A 22,625-nucleotide genomic window follows, 5' to 3' on the forward strand; every position below is an offset into this window, starting at 1 on the left:
TTAAATAGAGTCTTTGAAGTTAATCCAACAGATACACTATTTTTTTACTCATGTTTTGTACAAAGTGATTTGGACAAAGAAAAGTGCCAAATTTGGTAATAAGGATACGAAATGCTCAGCAAGAATCTAATACAAACATGTTTTTCTACACAGGTCTGCAAAAGGGAAGGTTTGGAATTTGCTATATTTGTTTTAAAGTGAATTTAAACCCTAGCAATGAGCGTATCTTAATTGGTCCCCTTTGGTAAATTAAATATCCCATTGAAAGCATTTTTTATATCTTTTTGTTAAAGGTGAACAGCAGGATATAACAAAATAAAATATCTTTACTCTCTTATGTGGCTGCAGCTGTCCCCCACCGGCTCTAAGACTGAGATCCAAGCGATCACATGATCGCTGATTGCTCAGTTCTTGGTCTTCACTGAGCAGAGAGTGGTGACTGTCAGTCACTGTGCTCCTTGTCTATGCTGACTTCTCAAATGCATTGTTCTTTGATGGCTACAGAACCATGCCTCGTTATTTTATAAACAATAGGAGAGGGTTGGGGTTATGTAATCCAATCTTACTTCTGTTGTCCTGATACAGAAGTGTACATAAGGGTTGTCACCCTAGGAAAGGAAGTGTGTTGCTAACAGCATCACCAGGTGCAATTAAGAAAAAAATTTGAGAAAGAAAACTAATGCAGCCACCACATCCCAGAACTGGTAAGCAGCAATAAATAATATATTTTTTTATTTTCGGCTTTGCTTTAGGAAGGCATCTTTGACTAGATTATGCATTGCATGTAAGTGTGGTAATGTACCCCATTATTGAGCATTAATGACGCTGTACCTTAATATGCTATAAATGCGTCTGAGCCATTTTTAATACTACAGTGCACCATAGTGCACAGCAGGTGTATTGTGGTTCACTGCAGTGAAGGCCCCACTATTGTTATAGTGTATTGGAGTAACAGTCACAATAAATGGCACTGCAGCACACCACCATGTACCATCCGGAGATTTATGGATCAGCATGCATTGTTGCAAAATTTCCTTAACACAACTGTGCGAACTGGCTCACATGCAACCGGAGCCTATACAGACTATTAAGTTGCAGTAATCTATTTTCAAATTTGTATTTTAGTTTGTGCTGCTTGAATGTGTGTATTTGCATGTTCGTTGTGAATAATGAACAGACTACCCTAATATGATGCATGGTAACATACTGCAAAGGACCGGACAAAAAAATCACTGTATGTAGCCAGTCTCATGTCATTGAAAAACAAAATAGGCCAGGTAACTAGATTTGTAAAAAAAATCAGCTCTTGTCACTTTATGTACACCTTCTGGTGCCTGCAAATGTGTAATGTCATAAATCAGGCAAACATGGATTGAAATTTGTCCAGTTCAGCAAGGACCAGCTGAACTTCAATCCATGTATGGGCAGGCTGATTGTACCCAGGTCAATCCATTAATCGACTTTGGTACAACCAGGCTGTCAGATTTTTGCACATGCGATTACTGCTGGCAGCTATAACCGCTAGTAGTAATCATTGTATTCTACTGGTCGGGAAGGCTCCCGTACCCCCCCCCCTTCCTTCTCACCATCAGAATACAATAGCGCTGCGGGAGGCAATATTCCTTCCTTTCACCACAGTAATGGCTTGCCTTAGGTTTTTGTCTAGCTAATCATAAAAGCTTGTCTAGCCCACTGGTTCTCATCTGCCAAAGTATGGGATGGTAACTGAGTACAATCACTGCCAGCCTAAAATATATTACTGTAACCACTGCCATCATTAATGCTTTAAAAGTTGCTAAGAGTTTTAGGTTTCTGGACAATGAGAAATTAAAATATATGCCTATTAACCCCTTGCAGGCCTAAGGCAAATGATAACAATATGTTTTACAACCTGATTGTACAATCTCCTTGAAGACCCATTCACACCACTCTGTTCTAGTGCATTGGGTTAACAAGAGTGCATTACTGCACATTAAAATGTTTTACATTAAGGCAGCATATCCATTTAAATGAACTGCCAATATACCAGAAATGGGGGAAAAAACAGACATGCACCATTTTCAGCAATGCCTTGAATCCCGGTAGTGTATTGCGGGTTGATGCAGCACATGAGCATTCCCTTAGTGCTTTGGGGGTGCCACTGGAAGTGAACAACACCACAACACAATAACCGATTCCCGACCGCCCTATAGCAGAACTACTGCTATAGGGTGGCAGGACTGTACAAAATCATATATATATATATATATATATATATATATATATATACATACACCTGATTTTGTATTTTCGGGTAGGGGGTTCGTGCGCGTGTGTGCACGTGCGCTGCCCTATTTGCGCCACAATTGGCGACTACAGCTGGCGATCACCGGGTCTCGGCCGGAGATTCCCCGCCGCCACCTGGCGATCACCAAGGTACACTGACAAGGGAGAGGTCTGTACGTAAACAATACAGATCTCTCCCTTGTCAGCACCAGCATGCTGCTTTGTATTGTTCTACATAGCAGAGCAACACAAAGCAGCATGCTTACACAGTAAAACACACACAGGCCACATAGTAAAACAGCACACAGTTAACCCTTTGATCGCCCCAGATGTGAACCCCTTCCTGCCCAGTGTCATTAGTACAGTGTCAGTGCTTTTTGTTAGCTCCGATCACTGTATTAGTGTCACTGGGGATGTCAGTGGCAGTTAGTCAGTTCCACCACAGTGTCAGAATGCACGCCGCACTCCCGCGGCCCCGCTATAAGTCATTGATTGCCACCATTACTAATATAGGGAAAAAAATTCCAGTATGTATACTGCCATTTGTAGACGCTATTCATATAAACCAATTAATTTACACGTATTGGGATTTTTTTTTAGCAAAGACATGTAGCAGAGTACATTTTGGCCTAAATTTATGACGAAATTAGATTTTTAAAATTTTTGTACAGGACATATTTATAGCAAAACATCAAGTATATTGTTTTCTATTCAAAATTCTTTGTCTTTTTTTGTTTATAGCACAAAAATTAAAAATGCCGAGGCGATCAAATACCACTGAAAGAAAGCTCAATTTGTGTGAAAAAAGGACATAAATTTAATTTGGGTGCAGCATTGCAATTGTCAGGTAAAGTACACAGCAACGTATCACAAAAATGGCCTGGTCAGGAAGGGGGGTAAATCCTTTGGAGACCAAGTGGTAAATATACATTCATGTGCACTGCTATTCATATTACCATAATGCATAGTTGTGAATTCAATCCTTAGATCTGCCACAAACTATGTAGTACAAAGGTTTACCTGGCTTTATAATATGTGAATGAGTTGCTTCGGTTTGTCCTCTTATTAGACAGTTTTGAACAGAAATAGTACAATCAAACTGTATTATGAAGGTCAGCAGGAAACAGAAACTGAGGATGTCAATGACCCATAGCATGCACAGCATAGTGGAGTGGAGTCTGATTCTGTATGTTGTTCTGTAGATGCTCCAATAACGTACATATTAATATTATAAGTTGTTGGATCTATGTGTTACTACATAACAGTTGTTTTGACACCATACTTTTTCGTTCACTGAAGACTAATTGTTTCACTTTAATACCGGCTTTGCAGGATTTCAGGAGAATTTTTGTGGATTCTGGTTTTCCAGGACAAGAGGAGACACTGCAACTTTAGCTAGACAATAGTTCTTTTACTGAAGCAACCCACACCAATGGTGCACGAACCAGCTCCATGTGATTATGTTCTCATTTTATGTTTATTCACACCATGCCTTATAGCAACAGTACTTCATTACAATAAACTCTTGTGATTGCCTTCTTTGTTTTCTTTTTGGCTTCAAGCAAGCTTTACATTACACTTCCCCAGGAACAGAAGCTATCGTTCCCATATTATGGAGGGATGTATGTAAGTTCCAATATAAACAACAATGTTGCAACTACAAACCACAGCATTGTTCTATAAGCAGCTCTTAACTTTATAGCGTAGGTCAAGGCAAAATAGAAAAAAAAATATACATATACAGTAAATCTCTGCAATACAAGAATGTCCATGCAGTCCATGTGTTATACCTTTAAAGACCCTGCAAATATAGAAAAATATCTGTTAATCTACCAAAAAAAAACTAAGCTTTTAATTTACTATTGTGGACTGACAACACACAGCTTTTTTGTGACCTGATTGGTGTGTTTTTGCTAAACTACTCAATCGCTCCCATCGTCTTCTTATCCACTGCATAGAGACTAATTTATTTGTAGCCCAAGATAAAAACAGGGAGGGATAAAAGATGACACAGGCAGAAAGCACAGGACAGCTCTGAATTTCTGATAATATCAACAGGTATTATTTGCACTGTTAAAACAGATACAAATGCCTCCACAGGTATATTTACAGACAAAAAGGGAGCAAACAAGAGAAGTCCCATGTTGCAGAGATCCAAGGCTCTTTGCAAAACATTATGAATCATCCTTGTTGCTTAGAAAATCTAAAAGAACTCCAAAGAACGAGGAGTCCATTTTGCCCCAAAACAAGTTGGCAGAAGAATGGGGAGTCCCTTTTACCCCTGAAACAAGATGGCAGAAGAATGAGTTGTTCATTTTACCCCCAAAACAAGTTTACAGAAGAACGAGGAGTCCCTTTTATTCTCAAAACAAGTTGGCAAATGAATGAGGAGTTCCTTTTACCTCCAAAACAAGTTGGCAGTTCGTTGTTTTCCTCCTGTGAACCAATTTATTATAAAAGTGGTTTAAAGCTTATTTTTTTATTAAAATAATAAACATGTCATACTTACCTGCTCTGTACAATGGTGTTGCACAGAGCGGTGGCCCTAAACCCTCTCAGGTGCCCAGCCGGCACTCTGGGCTCCAACTCTTCTTGGAGCGCCACCATAGTAAGCCTCTTCCTATGGAACCACACCTGAGAACTCACACCCAAGCTAGGCATCTATTAACACACACAGAGGGGCTTGGCCCTGCCCCAACCCCCTCTCTCCCCTGCTCTCTGCTTACAAGATCTGATTGATAGCAGAATGAACCAATGGCTCCTACTGCTGCCTCTATGAGCAGAAAGAGAGGAGAGAGCCACTGCAGATGGGCACAGCACTGCATCGAGAATCGGCTCAGGTAAGCATACAGAGGGGTGAGGGGGCAATACAGCTACAGGGAGATATTTTTCCTTAATTTAAGGAATGCATTAAAGTAAAAAATGCCCAGCCTTATGAACCACTTTAAACATTGTGGGCTCTAGGAAGCTGTTTAGCGCTAACATCACACTAATACATTAGATGTGATAGAAGCTGCCCTCATCGCTGTAAACATAAAACACACACCAGAACTATCACTTAGTATTTTGCTAGTTGTACTTGTGATAGATACTATACAGTATATACAATAGGCTGAATGCATTTTGCAACAACATTGCCTTCCCAAGTCTTTTCCCTTTCTGAAATAGTTATCTCCTGAGTCAGGTACGTTTTAACAAGCCAAAATATTTGAAGAGCTCTATTGCGCTTACTTTAATTTTCAAATCTGAACTACATAATGACATGGGATTTAGTTGCCTTCCGTGACAACATCTCCACATCCCTTTTCTGCTTTTTACATGAGAGAGATTTGATCTTGAACACTTATTGGAACAGTTATCATATATCGTGCCAAGGGCAAGAAGGACGTACGGCAGTTGCGTTCATCAGAGCCATCTGTGCAGTCTTTCATTCGGTCACATTTGTAGGCTGTTGGTATGCACTGACCACTGGAGCACGTGAACTGTTGACTGGAGCAAGTTCTGCCAGCTAGAGAAAAAAAAAAACTTTCAATACAAGCTGTGCAAGATATAGATTTATATACAGTACAGTAAAAACTACTTTGAGTATGAGGACCATCAAATGTAAAAAGGTAATTATTTTCCTAAGAAGCATTTCACAATAAAGACACAAAGTAGGTGACTTCAGTTTTTTACTTATTCATGTGCAATTTTTATTCTTGTACAAAATTGAAGCCATAGCTTCTCTGCTAGTTAGGTCTTCTTTTAAAGCTTTTTATTCAGGCAGTGCAAAGTGAAAAGACTGTGTATTGGCCTCTGATCCATAGCAGACAGTTTTATTTCAACTTATATCAGTCACCTGAGGAAAAGAATGAAATGTGGCACGTATATGTGGGGGATACTGCCCTTTGCCACACTACACTTTGGTGCTGATTTAATAAAAATACAATTGCTATTCACTTTGCAAGGGCAGTTTCACTTTGCAAAGAATACCCTATCACAAGCAAGGAAATTTAAAAAAAACAGCATTTTTGCTTGTACATCATTGCTGTGTTCAGCACAGTACATGGAAACCAACAAGGGCACAACTCTTGTCTGAACACCACTATACTGAGGAAGTTGCATTTTGTAGCTACGAAGCATGTCTTTGGTGTTATGTAATCAATAAATTTCATGGCTGAGTTAAAAACAATGACTCAAGCCTAAACATCTACAGGTGAAACTCAAAAAATTAGAATATCGTGCAAAAGTTCATTTATTTCAGTAATGCAACTGAAAAGGTGAAACTTATATATGAGATAGACTCATTACATGCAAAGCAAGATAGTTCAAGCCGTGATTGGTCATAATTGTGATGATTATGCCTTACAGCTCATGCAAACTCCAAATCCACAATCTCAGAAAATTTGAATATTGTGAAAAGGTGCAATATTCTCGGCTCAAAGTGTCCCACTCTAATCAGCTAATTAAGCCATAACACCTGCAAAGGGTTCCTGAGCCTTTAAATGGTCTCTCAGTCTGGTTCAGTAGGAATCACAATCATGGGAAAGACTGCTGACCTGACAGTTGTGCAGAAAACCGTCATTGACATCCTCCATAAGGAGGGAAAGCCTCAAACGGTAATTGCAAAAGAAGTTGGGTGTTCCCAAAGTGCTGTATCAAAGTACATTAACAGAAAGTTATGTGGAAGTGAAAAGTGTGGAAGAAAAATGTGCACAAGCAGCAGGGATGACCGCAGCCTGGACAGGATTGTCAGGAAAAGGCCATTCAAAAGTGTTGGGGACTTTCACAAGGAGTGGACTGAGGCTGGAGTCAGTGCATCAAGAGCCACCACACACAGACGGATCCTGGACATGGGCTTCAAATGTCATATTCCTTTTGTCAAGCCGCTCCTGAACAACAAACAACGTCAGAAGCGTCTTACCTGGGCTACAGAAAAACAGACCTGGTCTGTTGTTCAGTGGCCCAAAGTCTTCTTTTCTGATGAGAGCAACGTTTGAATCTCATTTGGAAACCAAGGACCCAGAGTATGGAGGAATAATGGAGAGGCACACACTGCAAGATGCTTGAAGTTCAGTGTGAAGTTTCCACAGTCTGTGTTGATTTGGGGAGCCATGTCATCTGCTGGTGTTGGTCCACTGTGCTTCATTAAGTCCAGGGTCAACGCAGCCGTCTACCAGGAGATTTTGGAGCACTTCATGCTTCCTTCCGCAGACAAGCTTTATGGGGATGCTGACTTCATTTTCCAGCAGGACTTGGCACCTGCCCACACTGCCAAAAGCACCAAAACCTGTGTCAATGACCGTGGGATTACTGTGCTTGATTGGCCAACAAAGTCGCCTGACCTGAACCCCATAGAGAATCTATGGGGCATTGCCAAGAGAAAGATGAGAGACATGAGACCTAACAAAGCAGAAGAGCTGAAGCCCGCTATTGAAGCATCCTGGTCTTCCATAACACCTCAGCAGTGCCACAGGCTGATAGCTTCCATGCCACGCCGCATTGAGGCAGTAACTGCTGCAAAAGGGGCCCAAACCAAGTACTGAGTACATATGCATGCTTCTACTTTTCAGAGGTCTGATATTGATCTATGTACAATCCTTGTTTTATTGATTGCATGTAATATTCTAATTTTCTGAGATTGTGGATTTTGGGTTTTCATGAGCTGTAAGCCATAATCATCACAATTATGACAAATCACGGCTTGAACTATCTTGCTTTGCATGTAATGAGTCTATCTCATATATTTGTTTCACCTTTTAAGTTGCATTACTGAAATAAATGAACTTTTGCACAATATTCTAATTTTTCGAGTTTCACCTCTATGTGTGCCTCTGCCAATCAAACAGTTGATGGGCCTTTCATCTTTTATAAACCTGCCATCACCCTCCTGATGTCCTCCATGAGGACCTAGGAGTGGGTCCCCCAAGGCTCCTACCCTTTGTCCTGCGGGGAGACAAGGATATTCTCAACACATGTACTGGGAAGGTTGCGCCTACATACCACTTGGTCAATCGCAACCTTCCCAAATGTAAGTTGTTCCCTTCTTGCCTACTTTCACTTTATATAATTCCTACTAATACCATCCACATACTACATGGGCTCTCCCACTTCTCCTATTTTTTTTCCAGTGGATCCTTTGGAGCTTGGCTTGTTCTTTTCTTTGTACAATTTTGAGGACTGACACCACTAAACCACTGTCCTGCACTTCACGTGGTTGCATATCTTCTACAGTCTGCATTTTTCAGTGTTTTTTTTTTATAACTTACGGCAGTGCTGTTCATCTGAGCCATCACTACAGTCATCTTCATCATCGCAGACCCAAGATCGAGTGATGCACTCTCCATCACTACTACACCGGAACTGTGTTGCTGCACAAGAGTGTGGAGCTGATGGAACAAATCACACAGAAAGTATTAGATAGGTATATGTCTGTTTATGACACTATTTAAAGCTGAAGTTTATCTGCTTATATTTTGCATTCCTTATTACATGCAATCCATCTCATCAGAGTGACAGCTCGTGAGGAGAGAAATGCCGATAACCGGCATTTCCCTGTTTACATGTGATCAGCTGTGATTGGACACAGCTGATCATGTGACCGAGCTGACATCTTCGGCTCTTTCCGTTGATCGGTGATCTGCTGTGTCCGAGGGACACAGTCCACCGCCGATCGCCGCGCTGCGCGCTCTCAGAGTCGCACATGCACGCTTAGAATGGGAGGACGCCAATCAAGTGCAAGGAAAACAATACTTTTTTGCGCATGACTGAAGGATGGAAGTCAACAGAGCTTCACTATATGCACTTAGCTCAGAGGCAAATTCCCTTGCAAAGTAAATAACATAAGTCTTCATACATTGCCACGTTCACATCTCTACCCTGGTGAGCTGACAGCAATTCAGACCTTCAGCCATGTAAATTAAATGATTGACACCCATGCAGGCTTCCGGACAGCAAGGGATGGGCTTTAACTGGGTGGTTCCACAACTATCACACCTCCCATATTGTTCTTGGACAATCAACATCTGCCTGGATACATCCCATGACCACTGGATTGAGGTGTCTGTTCTACCCTCCTTGGACACTCCTTAGAAATGAATTGCCTTGGACAAGCTGCAAAATGCCTTCAATGTTACAGAACAAGTCAATGTGATTAGTCACTATCGGCTAATGTAAGCAGCGTTTGCAAGCATGCGTTTATGTATATTAATGCACATAATCATCATATAAGCTACCAACTCTCTTTCTTCAGGGATGAAAGAGAAACAAAAGGTACTTACGGCAGCCAATCTCATCTGAATTATCTGTACAGTCTGCAGACCTGTCACACCTCCAACTTAACGGAATACAGCGTCCATTGGCACAACGGAAATCACTTGATGAACATCCTCCTAAACAAAACAAATATTAAACACATTACCTAAAATAATAAACAAGATTAACACACACAAGGCCTTCACAAAAAGGGCAACATGCAAAATGCAATAACACATATTAACAAATCTAAAGATGTCTCTAACTTTGCTTGGTACTTTGGACAATGGAAAGTTAGAGTTTGATTGGTTGATATGGATATGAATGCATTTTACTGTTACTTCTCTGCTTTATCAGATAAACCAGTCTGTACCCCAGCTAAAACTCCCTAACTAGGGCTCACGGGCTTTTGTTGCCCTCCTACCATATAACTACCAAAAGTTTTTTTTTTTAAATGCTGTTCTTAGGCCTCATGCACACTGGGCATTTGCCCAGCTCCTCTGAACGCCTTTGCTCCTGGCAGGAAAAAAGCAGTTGAAACAGCACTCCTGTAGCCACGTTTTGCACATGCATTTTGTGTCAAGTCTTTGGGCAGTCATTCATTCCATTCATTCCATGTGCCAGAATATAAATGTATTCTGCCTACTAGAATGAATGCTCAAGTGCTGAGCATACCTAGCGTTTAGACACGTTTAGGTGTGTTTACACGCATTTACATGCATTTAGGCGTGTCTGCTCTAACTCTCCTCTTCTGATTGCACAAGTTATATTTATTTTAGCCTCTAAATGTTACTCTTCTAATATGCCAATAAACATCTATGTGTGCATCACCACAAAGACTAACAGAGGTGAGTTTAGAGGCTGAAAATAAAAAGGTCAAGCACCTGTAAAAGTGGCATTTTTACATCCTGTGCCTCAAAGCATATCCTACACCAATTTTTTTTTTTTTGCAATATGTTTGGTGTGTCATTACTTTTAATTCTACCTATGATGGTGGTACCAACTCTGGCTATACACAGCTCAAATTGTGGCCGATTACTGCTCAATCTGAAACTCGAAGGAGCCAAGTGAAAAAAATCTCGGCCCACCAATAACTGCAGCCAGGTAGATGCAGTCAGTATTTGTTTTTTCTGCCAGCCACAGGAGAAACAGCTGTCAGAATACAAAAGGCAGCATAGGAGATCCCTCCATCTATGCTGTTTAGTGTGTATGGCTAACCTAAGAATAGGGGTGTGGCAAGGGTGTGTCTCTTGCCTAAAAATATTTGCAGTAAAACGTGTCTTTCTTTCCATTTCAGAAAGTGGGTAGGCATGGGTAATGGCCATCCTGACAGGTACTCTTTAATATAAATCAAAGTGTTACTAAACCCAAAACAGTAAAATCAGTCTTTATATGCAGTACATCATGCTTGTTAGACTCACTGTGGAACCTAAGGGGTTAATCCTCTGCATTGTGTAAAAACACTGTTTGATCCTGACTTCTCTGATCCTCCCCTTCTTCCAGTGTCCCCTGTTATCTCCTGATAAGACTTATTGTGTGGAGTCACTCTGCACATGCTTAGTTTGGTGTGTATTGCTAGAGAGGTTTTTTTTTTTCTTGGGAGAGTGCATGTGATCAACACAGGGCCAATCAACGCTGTCGAGACAGAGGTCAGGGGTTCTGCATCCTCCTAGAGCAGAATGAAACTCCCTCTACAAGCTTTAACCAGTGCTCTGCTAGACACAGGCAGAAATCACAAGACTGCTCTAACTGCTGATGAGAAAAGGTATTTAGCAGTTTCTACTGTATTTACTAAAATAATTGCACTTCCATGTTCTGTGTACTGTGGGAGACCAGTTATAGTGAATGCAGGGTCCGGGGTTTAGTAACACTTTAAGCAAAATGCCAATAGCAATCAATCAATCTGGTTTTCTCTACCAAAATGTCATCAAGAGATTATCACTAATAGGCTGACAGCACTGTTTTAGGCATTGTTTGCTGTTTTGTCAAAGGAGAGGAACTATCACATTGTATACAAAATATACAGATCACAACAGTCATACAGGGTTTTTAGACAGCCATAACTGGCTTGCATTTGAGTTGCATCTGAGTCCCTCCTAATTTATTTTAAAGTTGCTTTTGCGTTTGTGTTGATGTATGTTGGGAAAAAAATGAACAAAAGCCTTTGTATACAAGCCATGAGGTTTTAGGCCAACTTTACACCTAAGCAGAGCATATAGTAGATTCCCTTTGTAGTTTACCCACCCAACATCCACACAATACAAAACACGCATGTCCCTCAAACGCACCACAAATCATAACTGTGAAAATACGTGTGCTTTGTTGGAAAAAAGGGTCAGTTATGTTTTTGGTTTTTTTGGTTTGTTTTTGCATAGACCAGCCTTTCTCAACCTTTTTAACATGGAGGAATCCTTAAAATACATTTTTGGTCTAAAGGAACCTGTGCCCCTTGCTAATAATTACTATATCTAGAGCTCTTAGAACATTAGTGTGATGGTCATTGGGAAGAATGTTCATTATATTGAGGTTCAGTAGGAAGAATCCCCCCCTTACAGATGGCTAAAAGATCATTGGCATCAGTAGTTACTTATCTACGAGGCAGAAGTTGCTCATTGATCAAGAAATCCCTAGAAACCTCTGGAGGAAAACCAGTTGAGAAAGATTGGCATAGATGCTAGTTAAAAACCTATAGAAAATGAATGGGTAGATGTTGCGCAAAGTGCATTGACACATCAAACAATGTGCGCCACCATGCACAGCAAGGTGTGAATGGACACTTTAGGCGTGGCTGCAGTGTACAAAGTGCAGAAGCTCATAGCGAACAATCATAATTCCCATTTGGGTGCTGTCATTGCAGTGAAAGATAATTTGTGTTTAGTTGCTGCGAGATATTAGAGTGTATCACCAGAACATAAAATGTTAAAAACCAAAATGTTAAGTTGTCACCACAACATGAGATCCTTCACTGAGGACACTTGTTCTGGCAAAAGCAAAGCTGCATATCCTATGGTCTTGTAAAAGCATAACCAGTTTCTGGTGGAAAACAGAGGTGACAGGTGTTTTAATCCCACCTAACCAAACCCTAGCTATTCTAAATATGGGGATTGACAAGGTGCCAATTTATTCTCACTGTTTGTACTCATGTACATTTGGAGCTTGAACTTTGTATTATCTCCTAAATTCTATAAAAATGTATTAAATGAAAAAACAGTCTAAAGCATAATGCACAATACAGTTAGTCCTTTGAAGAGCGATCTGCAGTGGATTATTTTTTAGAGGGTGTTTGATAAATGGTGAGGAGGCTTTATGGTGCCTCCTCACTGCCCGTTTTAAGCCCTCTAAGCCTGTACCACTGGGCAGTTGTGCTGCTGATCCATTTACTTGAATTCACCCAACTCACTGCCAAATGCAATTAAGGCTTTAGTTTGTGCCACAGAGCATCGCTGCTGCAGCAGGTGTTCACCCCCATCTGTTGCCTTTGCAGCTTAACAGGGATCGGTTGGGGGCAGGGGCGGACTGACAACTTATGGGGCCCCCGGGCAATAGGGGATCATTGGGCACCTGTGTCCTTGCCCAAACTCAAAAAATCTTATGAAAAAAGGTACCAGGGGCATCTCATGGGGCCCCCTACTGACCCCAGGCCCTCGGGCAGTGCCCGAGTTTCCAAATGGTCAGTCCGCCCCCTGTTGGGGGTGGTAAAAATGCTTTTCAACTGCATGTTTTTACTGCCCCTTTCCCAACCACCAAGTTAAAAGAGCCCAAAGAGGAGATCTCCTAGATTGTAAGCTCCAAGGAGCAGGGCCCTCGAACCCCTCGTGTATCGCACTGTATTGTTATTGTACTGTCTCATGTATTGTCCCCCATTGTAATGTACAGAGCTGAGCAAACTGTTGGCGCTATATAAATACTGTATAATAATAATTTCCTCTCACTCTTATCTCCAGAACAGGAAGTGATTAGAATTCTCTCTAATAAAGTATAAACAGCACAACACCAGGGATTTTCACCATTCCCTATTCCATCTGAAGCTAACAGAAAAAAAAATGGGGGAGCAATTTATAAAGCAGCTGCAAGGTTATTAAGCCTCATGATTTTTAAGACCTCATTTAGATGGGTGAATGAGGACAGATAGTTTGTTGTGTTCAAAGGCAATTTAAAACCATCTCTGGAGGCAGCAGTTCTCTGTGCTATCACCACAAAGAGAACTGACCATTTGGCTGTGGCCAGTTTGTAAGCGGCCAGAAATGCTGTATCTGAATGCACACCATCTGCATCCAGTGTCGGTGAGAGACTCTATTCACTCTCGAATAAGCAGTTACATATGAACAGTGGCGGCACCAGTCATTGAAAAAAAAAAAAGCAAAATCTGAAAGCAAAATGTTAGTGAGATTAAAAAATAAAAAAATGATATTTTACAGGGTAAGTAATTCTATTAAAGTTGCATATTACAATTCATATACAAAGCATATTCTGCAGCTGTGCTAAAGTCAGAAGCTGCACTCCGTATACAGAAAATGAACAGCCTTCATTTGTATGCATTTAAATAAGCAGGTTGAAATTACTAGAAGACTGCATTAGAAAAAAACTGATCATATATCTTTCATTTTAAATGTGCACACTCTATTCAGTCGTCTTTAGATCTACCAAGACTATGCAGAAATTACTCAAATTGTATTCAGTTTTGTAGCTCTTACACTACATAACTGTCGTTAGTTCTGAAGAAGATTGTTCATTGGTTTAATCTGAAGCAATAGAGTATTCATACACAGATAATAAAAATGTCTGGAAAGTGACTATAAGGATGGGGTGTTTTGCACAGAAACAATTAATCTCCTATAGCCTGGAAAATGATTAATTAGATGCTCTGAGCAACAGTGAAACTTTATATAATTTTATACCTCAATACAACACAGTACTATTGTGAGGTATCTCCTTCCTATGTTACATATTACAATCAATGACCAGGAAGACATGTCAATGTGAAATTACGATCTGCCTGGTGCTAAAAGCTTATTTCTAAGTGATCATCTAGCTGTGACATTCTGATTTATAATGTATGTTGCAAGTGGTCAGAAATTCCCCCTGGTTTAATGGTGGTACAGGGTGATACAGGAATATGTGTACACCCAAATACCTTCTATGGAATAATGTATGGTGGAGGTTGGTGGTGCAGGTCTGGGGTTGGTGGTGCAGGGCTCTTATCAAACCACCTTTACAGCACAACAGCCTCCCTTGCAGAAAACACTTTGATGGAATGTACAAATGCACGCTGGAATCTCTGAGCTCTATCACTGAGCAGAGTTGGACAAGATTAGAACTTTTCCTAAGCCTGCTGATTAAAAAAAAAAACACACACACACATTGAGATGTTTAATTAAAGTTAACTTTCTAGCAACTGTATTCCAGGAACACAGGAAAAGTAAATGTATATATATATATATATATATATATGTACAGATATATATATATGTACAGATATATATATATATTCTCCTGCATGGTAGGGGTTGGGGAAAGACCTGGCAACCTACGCAGTAAAAATAGTTGCTAAGAGAATTCATGGAAAGATTCGCTTACGAGTGACGATCCATGCAATCGCCAAGGGTCGGATACGACTGAATGTATATATATATATATATATATATATATATGGACGATTTACATCTAGCACTGCAGAACACACACATCATTAACACATGCATTTATGTAACTCATGTTACATGCATTGATGCATTGTGGTGCTATTTATTATTTATATGGGTTCCAATACACTGCAAAGCATGGCATGTACCACAGTGCAGCAAAACATTTGTGACTTATGACTCCAGTTTTTGGGATGTTTTAGTGCATCAGAATACCACTGATTTCAATGGGCTGTCCTAATGCAATGCACATTAATGCGTGACATAATGCACCTTAAAGCGGAGCTCCACGCAAAAGGGGAAGTTCCGCTTTAATGCAATGTCGCCCACTCCCCGTTAAGGATTGGCACCTTTAGGGAGCAGGGGGGGAGCGGGTACCCGAATCTGACAGGTACTCACTCCCACTTCTGCTGTGATCGCCTAAGGTGATCGGAAGCGGAAGTTGTCCTCCTGCCTTCCCTCACTGTAGTCTACTGGGACACTTGACAGTTCCCAGAAGACTACGGGGCCATTCACAAACTGCAGCTCTTCTTGCGCATGCACAGTGGGCACCCAGCTGCGAAGCCGCAAGCTGTCTCAGCCGGGTGACCACACTGAAGATGCAGGCTCCGGGATGATGGCCGGTGAAACCAGCGGTGGCCAGGACACCGCTGGACTGAGGGACAGGTAAGTGGCTGTATTTTAAAAGTCAGCAGCTAAAATTTTTGTAGCTGCTGACTTTTATTTTTTTTATTAATCAACTGGAACTCCGCTTTAAAGTGGAACTTCATTCTCTCAACCAACATTGACTTTTAAAGTGGTTCTAAAGGCTCAAGGTTTTTTATCTTCATGTATTCAATGCATGAAGGTAAAAACCTTTGGTGTGCAGTGCCCCCCCCCCCCGATCCTTACCTGAGCCCCCTCCTATCCAGTGATGTTCTCGACAGCCTCTGCTGTCTGGGAACTCTTCTAACAGCAGCGGGAGCCCATTGGCTCCCGCTGCTGTCAATCACAGCCAGTGAGCCAATGAGCGAAGAGCAGGAGCAAGCACACAGCGATGCCCCCAGGGTGAGTGGCTTTCCCTGGGGGCACTGCTTGAGGAGGTGGAGCCAGGAGCGCCGGATGGGACCCCTATAGAAGAGGATCGTGGTTGCTCTGTTAAAAACCACTGCACAGAGCAGGTAAGTATAGATATGTTTGTTATTTTAGGGGGAAAAAAAACACAAAGCTTTAGTATCACTTTAATCTTTATGCTTCTACCATTAGTAAATAGATAGGAAGGTACGGTATATTATATTTACTTTGAAACTTTTTGTTATCCCTTTCTTCAGTTACTTCCTGGATTCTATGCCTAGGCAAATTATGTCATACATCCCAGGAGTCTTCAGGAGGGGAGAAGGGGCTTTCTCAGCTAAGTACACCCTCCTGTCTGTATTCCTGAGCTAAGGGCAGATGGATTTCTGGAAACTACATGAATGCTACATAAATAATCTGCCCTTACTCAAGATGGACACAGCCAGAAATGCCTGGGAGTGTTTTTCTAAGTGATTTCTCAGGAAAATAAAGTATGAGGCATGAATGGATGGGGCAGTTTGCTTTGAATGCTAAAAATGATTAAATAGTGTTTTTGTTTTGTGGTGTTCAGATACAATGTAGATCTGCTTTCATGCATACGTATTAACACACAAATGTATATGGGTCCTAAATGCTGCTTCTTTACATTCTGCTAACGAAAATAGAATTTTGTTGACTATTATAGTATTTACAGCCAATGATTGTTCTCTCTTTCACAGTATATTTTATTATGGTGACATCCTTTTTTAAACCACATATTTCACAACAGCACCTATATATTTTATACGATTAAAGCTATACAATATGTCTTTTGTTTAAAGCCTGTAATCTTTCATAGGATATAAATGTCTTATAGTAGAACACCAGCCAAATCTTTTTATTCTGGTATGGGTAAAGATTTATCCCCTGCTATGCTTATATTGCTGTCTGTGTGCCTACTGGAGAGATTTCTCCACACTTCCTGTCTCACCTGACACCAGTACAGGCAGTAAGGATAAATTTGCCATTGAGGGCACAGACACCAATATAAAATTGAAGCTGAACTCCAGACACAAAAACTTTCATTTAAATATATTCCTCAATACACACAAAGGATATCAATCCACTTTGTGTGCACCAAATGCCTTTGCAAACCCAGATATTACCTTGTAGAAGTAGTAGTGACATCATCACTGTGCTGTACATGGCCTGTGCAGAAAATTGAGTTGTGGGAGGGATTGAGCAGGCTCCACCCACTACAGACTGCCTGCAAAAACTACAGGGGGGGAGGAGACAAGACCAGTCACCCTGCACAAGGACAGAGAACAGCAGAAACCGGTCTATTACAGGAACCTCTTGCACAAAGACTAGGTTTCACACTGGATTATTACAAACAAAGCACACCAAGATTCAAGAAAGAATATACATACCTCTTATATTTAGACAATATTTGCTTATCTCAGAGTTTAGCTTTTAAAAAGTGTTTATTGCTATCTTTGTCTCATTTGGAGAGTTTTCCCCTCGTTCCCTGTCCCAGAGACCACCTGTCACCAGGATTGCCATAAAACTTAACAGGGGTCCTGACCCCTCCCCACGCTATCCAATACCAAGAATATAAATCCTCCGTGACTCTGTTGCAAAAAAAAAAGGTAGCCTTTAAAGGAAGATTAATAATAACTACCAGTCCCACCATTGGTGACGCTAATCTTTGTTTTCTTACAGAATTACAACAACCGCTGGAATAGTCAGCATTGGACATAGTACACAGTGGGGAGATGCTAATACACCAGGAAATGTCAAATGCTGAAGATTCTTTGGCCGGTGTAGCTCTTAAAGTGGTTCTAAAGGCACAACATTTTTTACCTTAATGCATTCCCTCCAGTAGGGTAAAAAATGTCTGAATGTCCCCTCACTGCAGTGGTGCTGGTCACTCTCTCTCTCTTCTCACAGTGAAAGCAGCGGGAGATATTAGCTGCTGCTGCTCTCAATCAAATCCTGTGAGGAGGGTGGGGGGTGCGGGGCTGAGTCGCACTGTGTCTGTCTATGGACACACACAGCCCAGCTCGAAAGTAAGTCTGCAGGTGCATCCTCATAGTGGCTTTCTATGGGGGTGCACTGAGAAGATGAGGGACTTAAGCACCAGTCTGGAACCCCAGAAGAGGAGGTTCGGTCCACTCTGTGCTACAGCATTACACAAAGCAGGAAACTATAACATATTTATTTTATTACAAAAAAAAATATAAGTCTTCTCAACCACTTTTTATGTCTGAACACCTTAACTAGTTGCCGTCCAGCCACAGTGTTTATACTGCGGCAGGGCGGCAGCGCTGTGCAAAACAGGAAGGGGGCGCGTGTGAGGCGCGTGACCACCCTACCTGCGCCACCGATCGCCACGGGTGTCAATCACCGGGTCCCGGCTAGTCATTACCCGCCGGGCTCTGCGATTACCGGCAATCAGTGACAGTTCCGAGCACGCTGATCCTGAGAGCAGAGTTTATCTCTCGGGATCAGTGTGTTCCTGTGAAGCACACACCCCCTGCCCCCTAGTAAAACACTCCCCTCACACAGTTAACCCTTTCATTGCCTCCCAATTTTAACCCCTTCCTCCCCAGTGCCATTAGTACAGTGTCAGTGTTTTTTTTTTTGCACTGATCACTGTATTGGTGTCACTGGGGATGTCAGTGACCCCAAGTTAGTTCCCCCCAGTGTCAGAATGTCTGCCGCAGTCCTGCCATAAGTCGCTGATGGCCGCCATAAGTCACTGATGGCCGCCATTATTAGTATAAATAAAAATTCAAAATCCAGTATCTATACCATCATTTGTAAACGCTATAACTTTCACGTAAACCAATTAATTTACACGTATTGGGATTTTTTTTAGCAAAGACATGTCACAGAATACATTTTGGCCAAAATTTATGACGAAATTTGATTTTTAAATATTATTTTATAGCAAAAAGTCCAAAATATTATTTTTTTATCAAAATTGTCAGCCTTTTTTTTTATAGCGCAAAAAATAAAAAACGCACAGGCGATCAAATACCACCAAAAGAAAGCTCAATTTGTGGGAAAAAATTTGGGTGCAGTGTTGCATGACCGCGCAATTGTCAGTTAAAGTAACGCAGCGACGTAACACAAGCCGCTTCTGTAACCGCTTCCTGACCGCCCTATAGCAGAAATACTGCTACAGGGCGGCATGGGTACACAAAATCACACATATATATATACAGTGGGGATCGAAAGTTTGGGCACCCCAGCTAAAAATTTGCATTAATGTGCATAAAGAAACAAAGAAAAGATGGAAAAATCTCCAAAAGGCATCAAATTACAGATTAGACATTCTTATAATATGTCAACAAAAGTTAGATTTTATTTCCATCATTTACACTTTCAAAATAACAGAAAACAAAAAAATGGCGTCTGCAAAAGTTTGGGCACCCTGCAGAATGTATAGCATGCACTGCCCCCTTTGCAAAGCTGAGACCTGCCAGTGTCATGGATTGTTCTCAATCATGGTCTGGGAAGACCAGGTGATGTCAATCTCAAAGGTTTTAAATGCCCAGACTCATCTGACCTTGCCCCAACAATCAGCACCATGGGTTCTTCTAAGCAGTTGTCTAGAAAACTGAAACTGAAAATAGTTGACACTCACAAAGCTGGAGAAGGCTATAAGAAGATAGCAAAGCGTTTTCAGATGTCAATATCCTCTGTTTGGAATGTAATTAAGAAATGGCAGTCATCAGGAACAGTGGAAGTTAAAGCAAGATCTGGAAGACCAAGAAAAATATCAGACAGAACAGCTCGCAGGATTGTGAGAAAAACAATTCAAAACCCACGTTTGACTGCACGATCCCTCCAGAAAGATCTGGCAGACACTGGAGTTGTGGTACACTATTCCACTATAAAGAGAAACTTGTACAAATATGGTCTTCATGGAAGAGTCATCAGAAGAAAACCTCTTCTATGTCCTCACCACAAAAATCATCGTTTGAACTTTGCAAATGAACATATAGACAAGCCTGATGCATTTTGGAAACAAGTTCTGTGGACCGATGAGGTTAAAATTGAATTTTTTGGCCGGAATGAGCAAAGGTACGTCTGGAGAAGAAGGGGCACAGAATAGTGCTAGTGGCCTAGTACATCCTGGTCTTTCACATATCTCTTAGATTGTAAGCTCCCAGGATCAGGCTCTCCTAACCCTCTTGTATTGAACTGCATTGTTATGTATTGTCTCCCGTTATATTGTAGCGCTGAGCAAACTGTTGGTGCCATAAATCCTGTATAATAAAAATAATAATACCAGCACTGCAGTATGACTTGGCGATGTGGTGAGTCCCATAAGTGCAGTACAAGCTGGTGAGGTGGTGAGCACAAGTATTGTCCAGCAACCACAAACAATTCGCACACAAGCCCGTAGAGCCCCTAGTGTCCTTACGGATGTGCTTGCAAATCCCGACTGACAGCCCACAAATTCTGCAGCACCCGTATTTCCCCCATTCACTGCCCAACCCGGAATTAAGGTGGAGATAGCAAATTTAACTACTCCTCTTGATTTTTGGAGCTGTTTTTCACGGAATATCTGTATGCTGTGATTGTGGATGTCAGGCACCGCCCGGCGGGATCTCTAGTGACCCACAGAACAGGATTCCCCAGGGCGCGGAGTCTAAGCCCCAGTCTGCCTTTTCACCAGAGCCCCTGATGGTGGGGATGGACTTGGTGCGAGACTGAAACCAGGTCGCGACCCCTGAGTGCACCCAACTGTGGTAGAGGGGTCCCGCCGAGGGTACGTGCCGGGGGGGGTGAGCCTGCTGTGAAGAGGCTGACAAGTCCAGGTCCCGAGCGGGATGGATGGATGACAGTCAAAAGGTCCTGGTCCCGAGCGGGATGGATGGATGACAGTCAGGAGTGAGCGTAGTCAGACTAGCCAGGTCGGTAACGGTGGAGGCAGGTAGGTACCAAACAGTAGACAGAGAGCAGCCGGGTCACGAGCCAAGGTTTAGCAACGGGAGGTCCAATAGTAATATACAACAGGCAGGAGAGTAGTCAGGGACGAGCCGGGGTTCAGAGCAGGAGAAGGTCAACACAAATCAGGACAAGCAGGATCGGCAACAGGAACACACTTCAGAACACGGGTACAGGAAATAGACCTTGCGGCAACCTAGTCACCGTCTGGCCAGTTTAAATAGTGCGCCCTGCACAGTTATTGGTGCAATTACCGACGCCGACGCCCAGGTCCTAGTGCCTGCACATTAGTGCACCTAGGCAATCTGTGTATGTGCAGACCTGTGCGCCGCTGCGAGACCCGCAGTCCCTGACAGTGGATCAAAGAAATGTATATGCACAACTATTTATCGCTGCCAACCCAAATTAAAACCTTGCCAGACCATTCGCATGGAAACTCATTACGGTTTTAAAATTTACATTTTTTTTGGACCTAACCGTCAACATGGGCATTACTAAAAAAAAATAAATTGCGGTTGTATTGGTCCGCAGACCCAATTCATCATATGCCCATGTTCTCTGCTGCTATGGCCAGGCATAGATATGAGAGTATAATGTGTTTTATGCATTTCAATGATAATACACTCTGTCATCCTCGGTGTGACCCCGAATTTGACTGGCTCCACAAAATTCAGCCCCTCGCAAATCACCTTAACCAAAAATTTGCAGATGTCTATACTCCCCAGCAAAACATCTGCGTTGATGAGTCCCTCAATTTATTTTGGCCACCTTGCATTCAAACAATTTCTCGCCTGAAAGCGTGCCAGATATGGGGTCAAGATGTAGAAGACCTGTGAGAGGGCAACAGGCTATACTTATAAGTTTCGGATTAACGAGGGAAAAGAAAGTCACAAGGAGCCCCCTGGATGCCCAGACTACATGGGGAGCAGTGGCATGATAGTTTGGGACTTGGTGTCATCCTTTTTCCATACTGGGTACCAATTATACGTGGACAATTTTTATTCAAGCGTGCCACTATTTAAACATTTGTTCAATCTTGGAACTGGCGCTTGTGGCAAAGTGTGACCTAATGTGTGCCCACCATTAGAAGTGGGTGGATGCAGGGCGGTATATTCTAATGGTGGGCATACCACACACTTTTTTTGGCAGATATTTCTTCTCTTATTTCATTCAGCCCACAGGCTGCATGCAAAAAAAAAAAAAAGAACATAGCATATATACCCAACAAGGATCAGCGATGTACTGGTACATCACTGGACTTTGAATGGTTATACCAGGATGATGCCTACAGCTGCAGGCATCATCCTGATATAATTTTTTTAAGCCGGCGATCGGCTTTCATGTAAAAGCAATCCTAGTGGCTGATTAGCTGCAGGATTGCTTTAACAAGCAGCGGGAGATGATGCCCCCCTCTCCCCCGCTGCCTTCCACAGCCTTCTCGGGCAGTCCCGTGCTATCGAGGGAACCTGAGAATGCAACCGGTGTTTCTGC

General features: G+C 41.9%; 1 protein-coding gene across 1 annotated transcript in view; it reads right to left on the minus strand.

Annotated features, from left to right (window-relative positions):
- LRP2 (LDL receptor related protein 2) overlaps positions 1–22,625 on the minus strand; it is a 295,072-nt gene that overhangs the window by 216,320 nt on the left and 56,127 nt on the right. The window contains exons 2-4 of the mRNA XM_089660407.1: positions 9,525–9,635; positions 8,514–8,633; positions 5,657–5,773 (exon numbers count right to left, since the gene is read on the minus strand). Coding sequence (XP_089516533.1) covers positions 5,657–5,773; positions 8,514–8,633; positions 9,525–9,635 — 348 coding nt within the window. The remainder of the gene's footprint in view (positions 1–5,656; positions 5,774–8,513; positions 8,634–9,524; positions 9,636–22,625) is intronic.

This window comes from Staurois parvus, unplaced genomic scaffold (genome assembly GCF_062004578.1).
Source record: "Staurois parvus isolate SC_StPar_1 unplaced genomic scaffold, SC_StPar_1.0 ptg000031l, whole genome shotgun sequence".
In the NCBI taxonomy this organism is placed as follows: Eukaryota; Metazoa; Chordata; class Amphibia; order Anura; family Ranidae; genus Staurois; species Staurois parvus.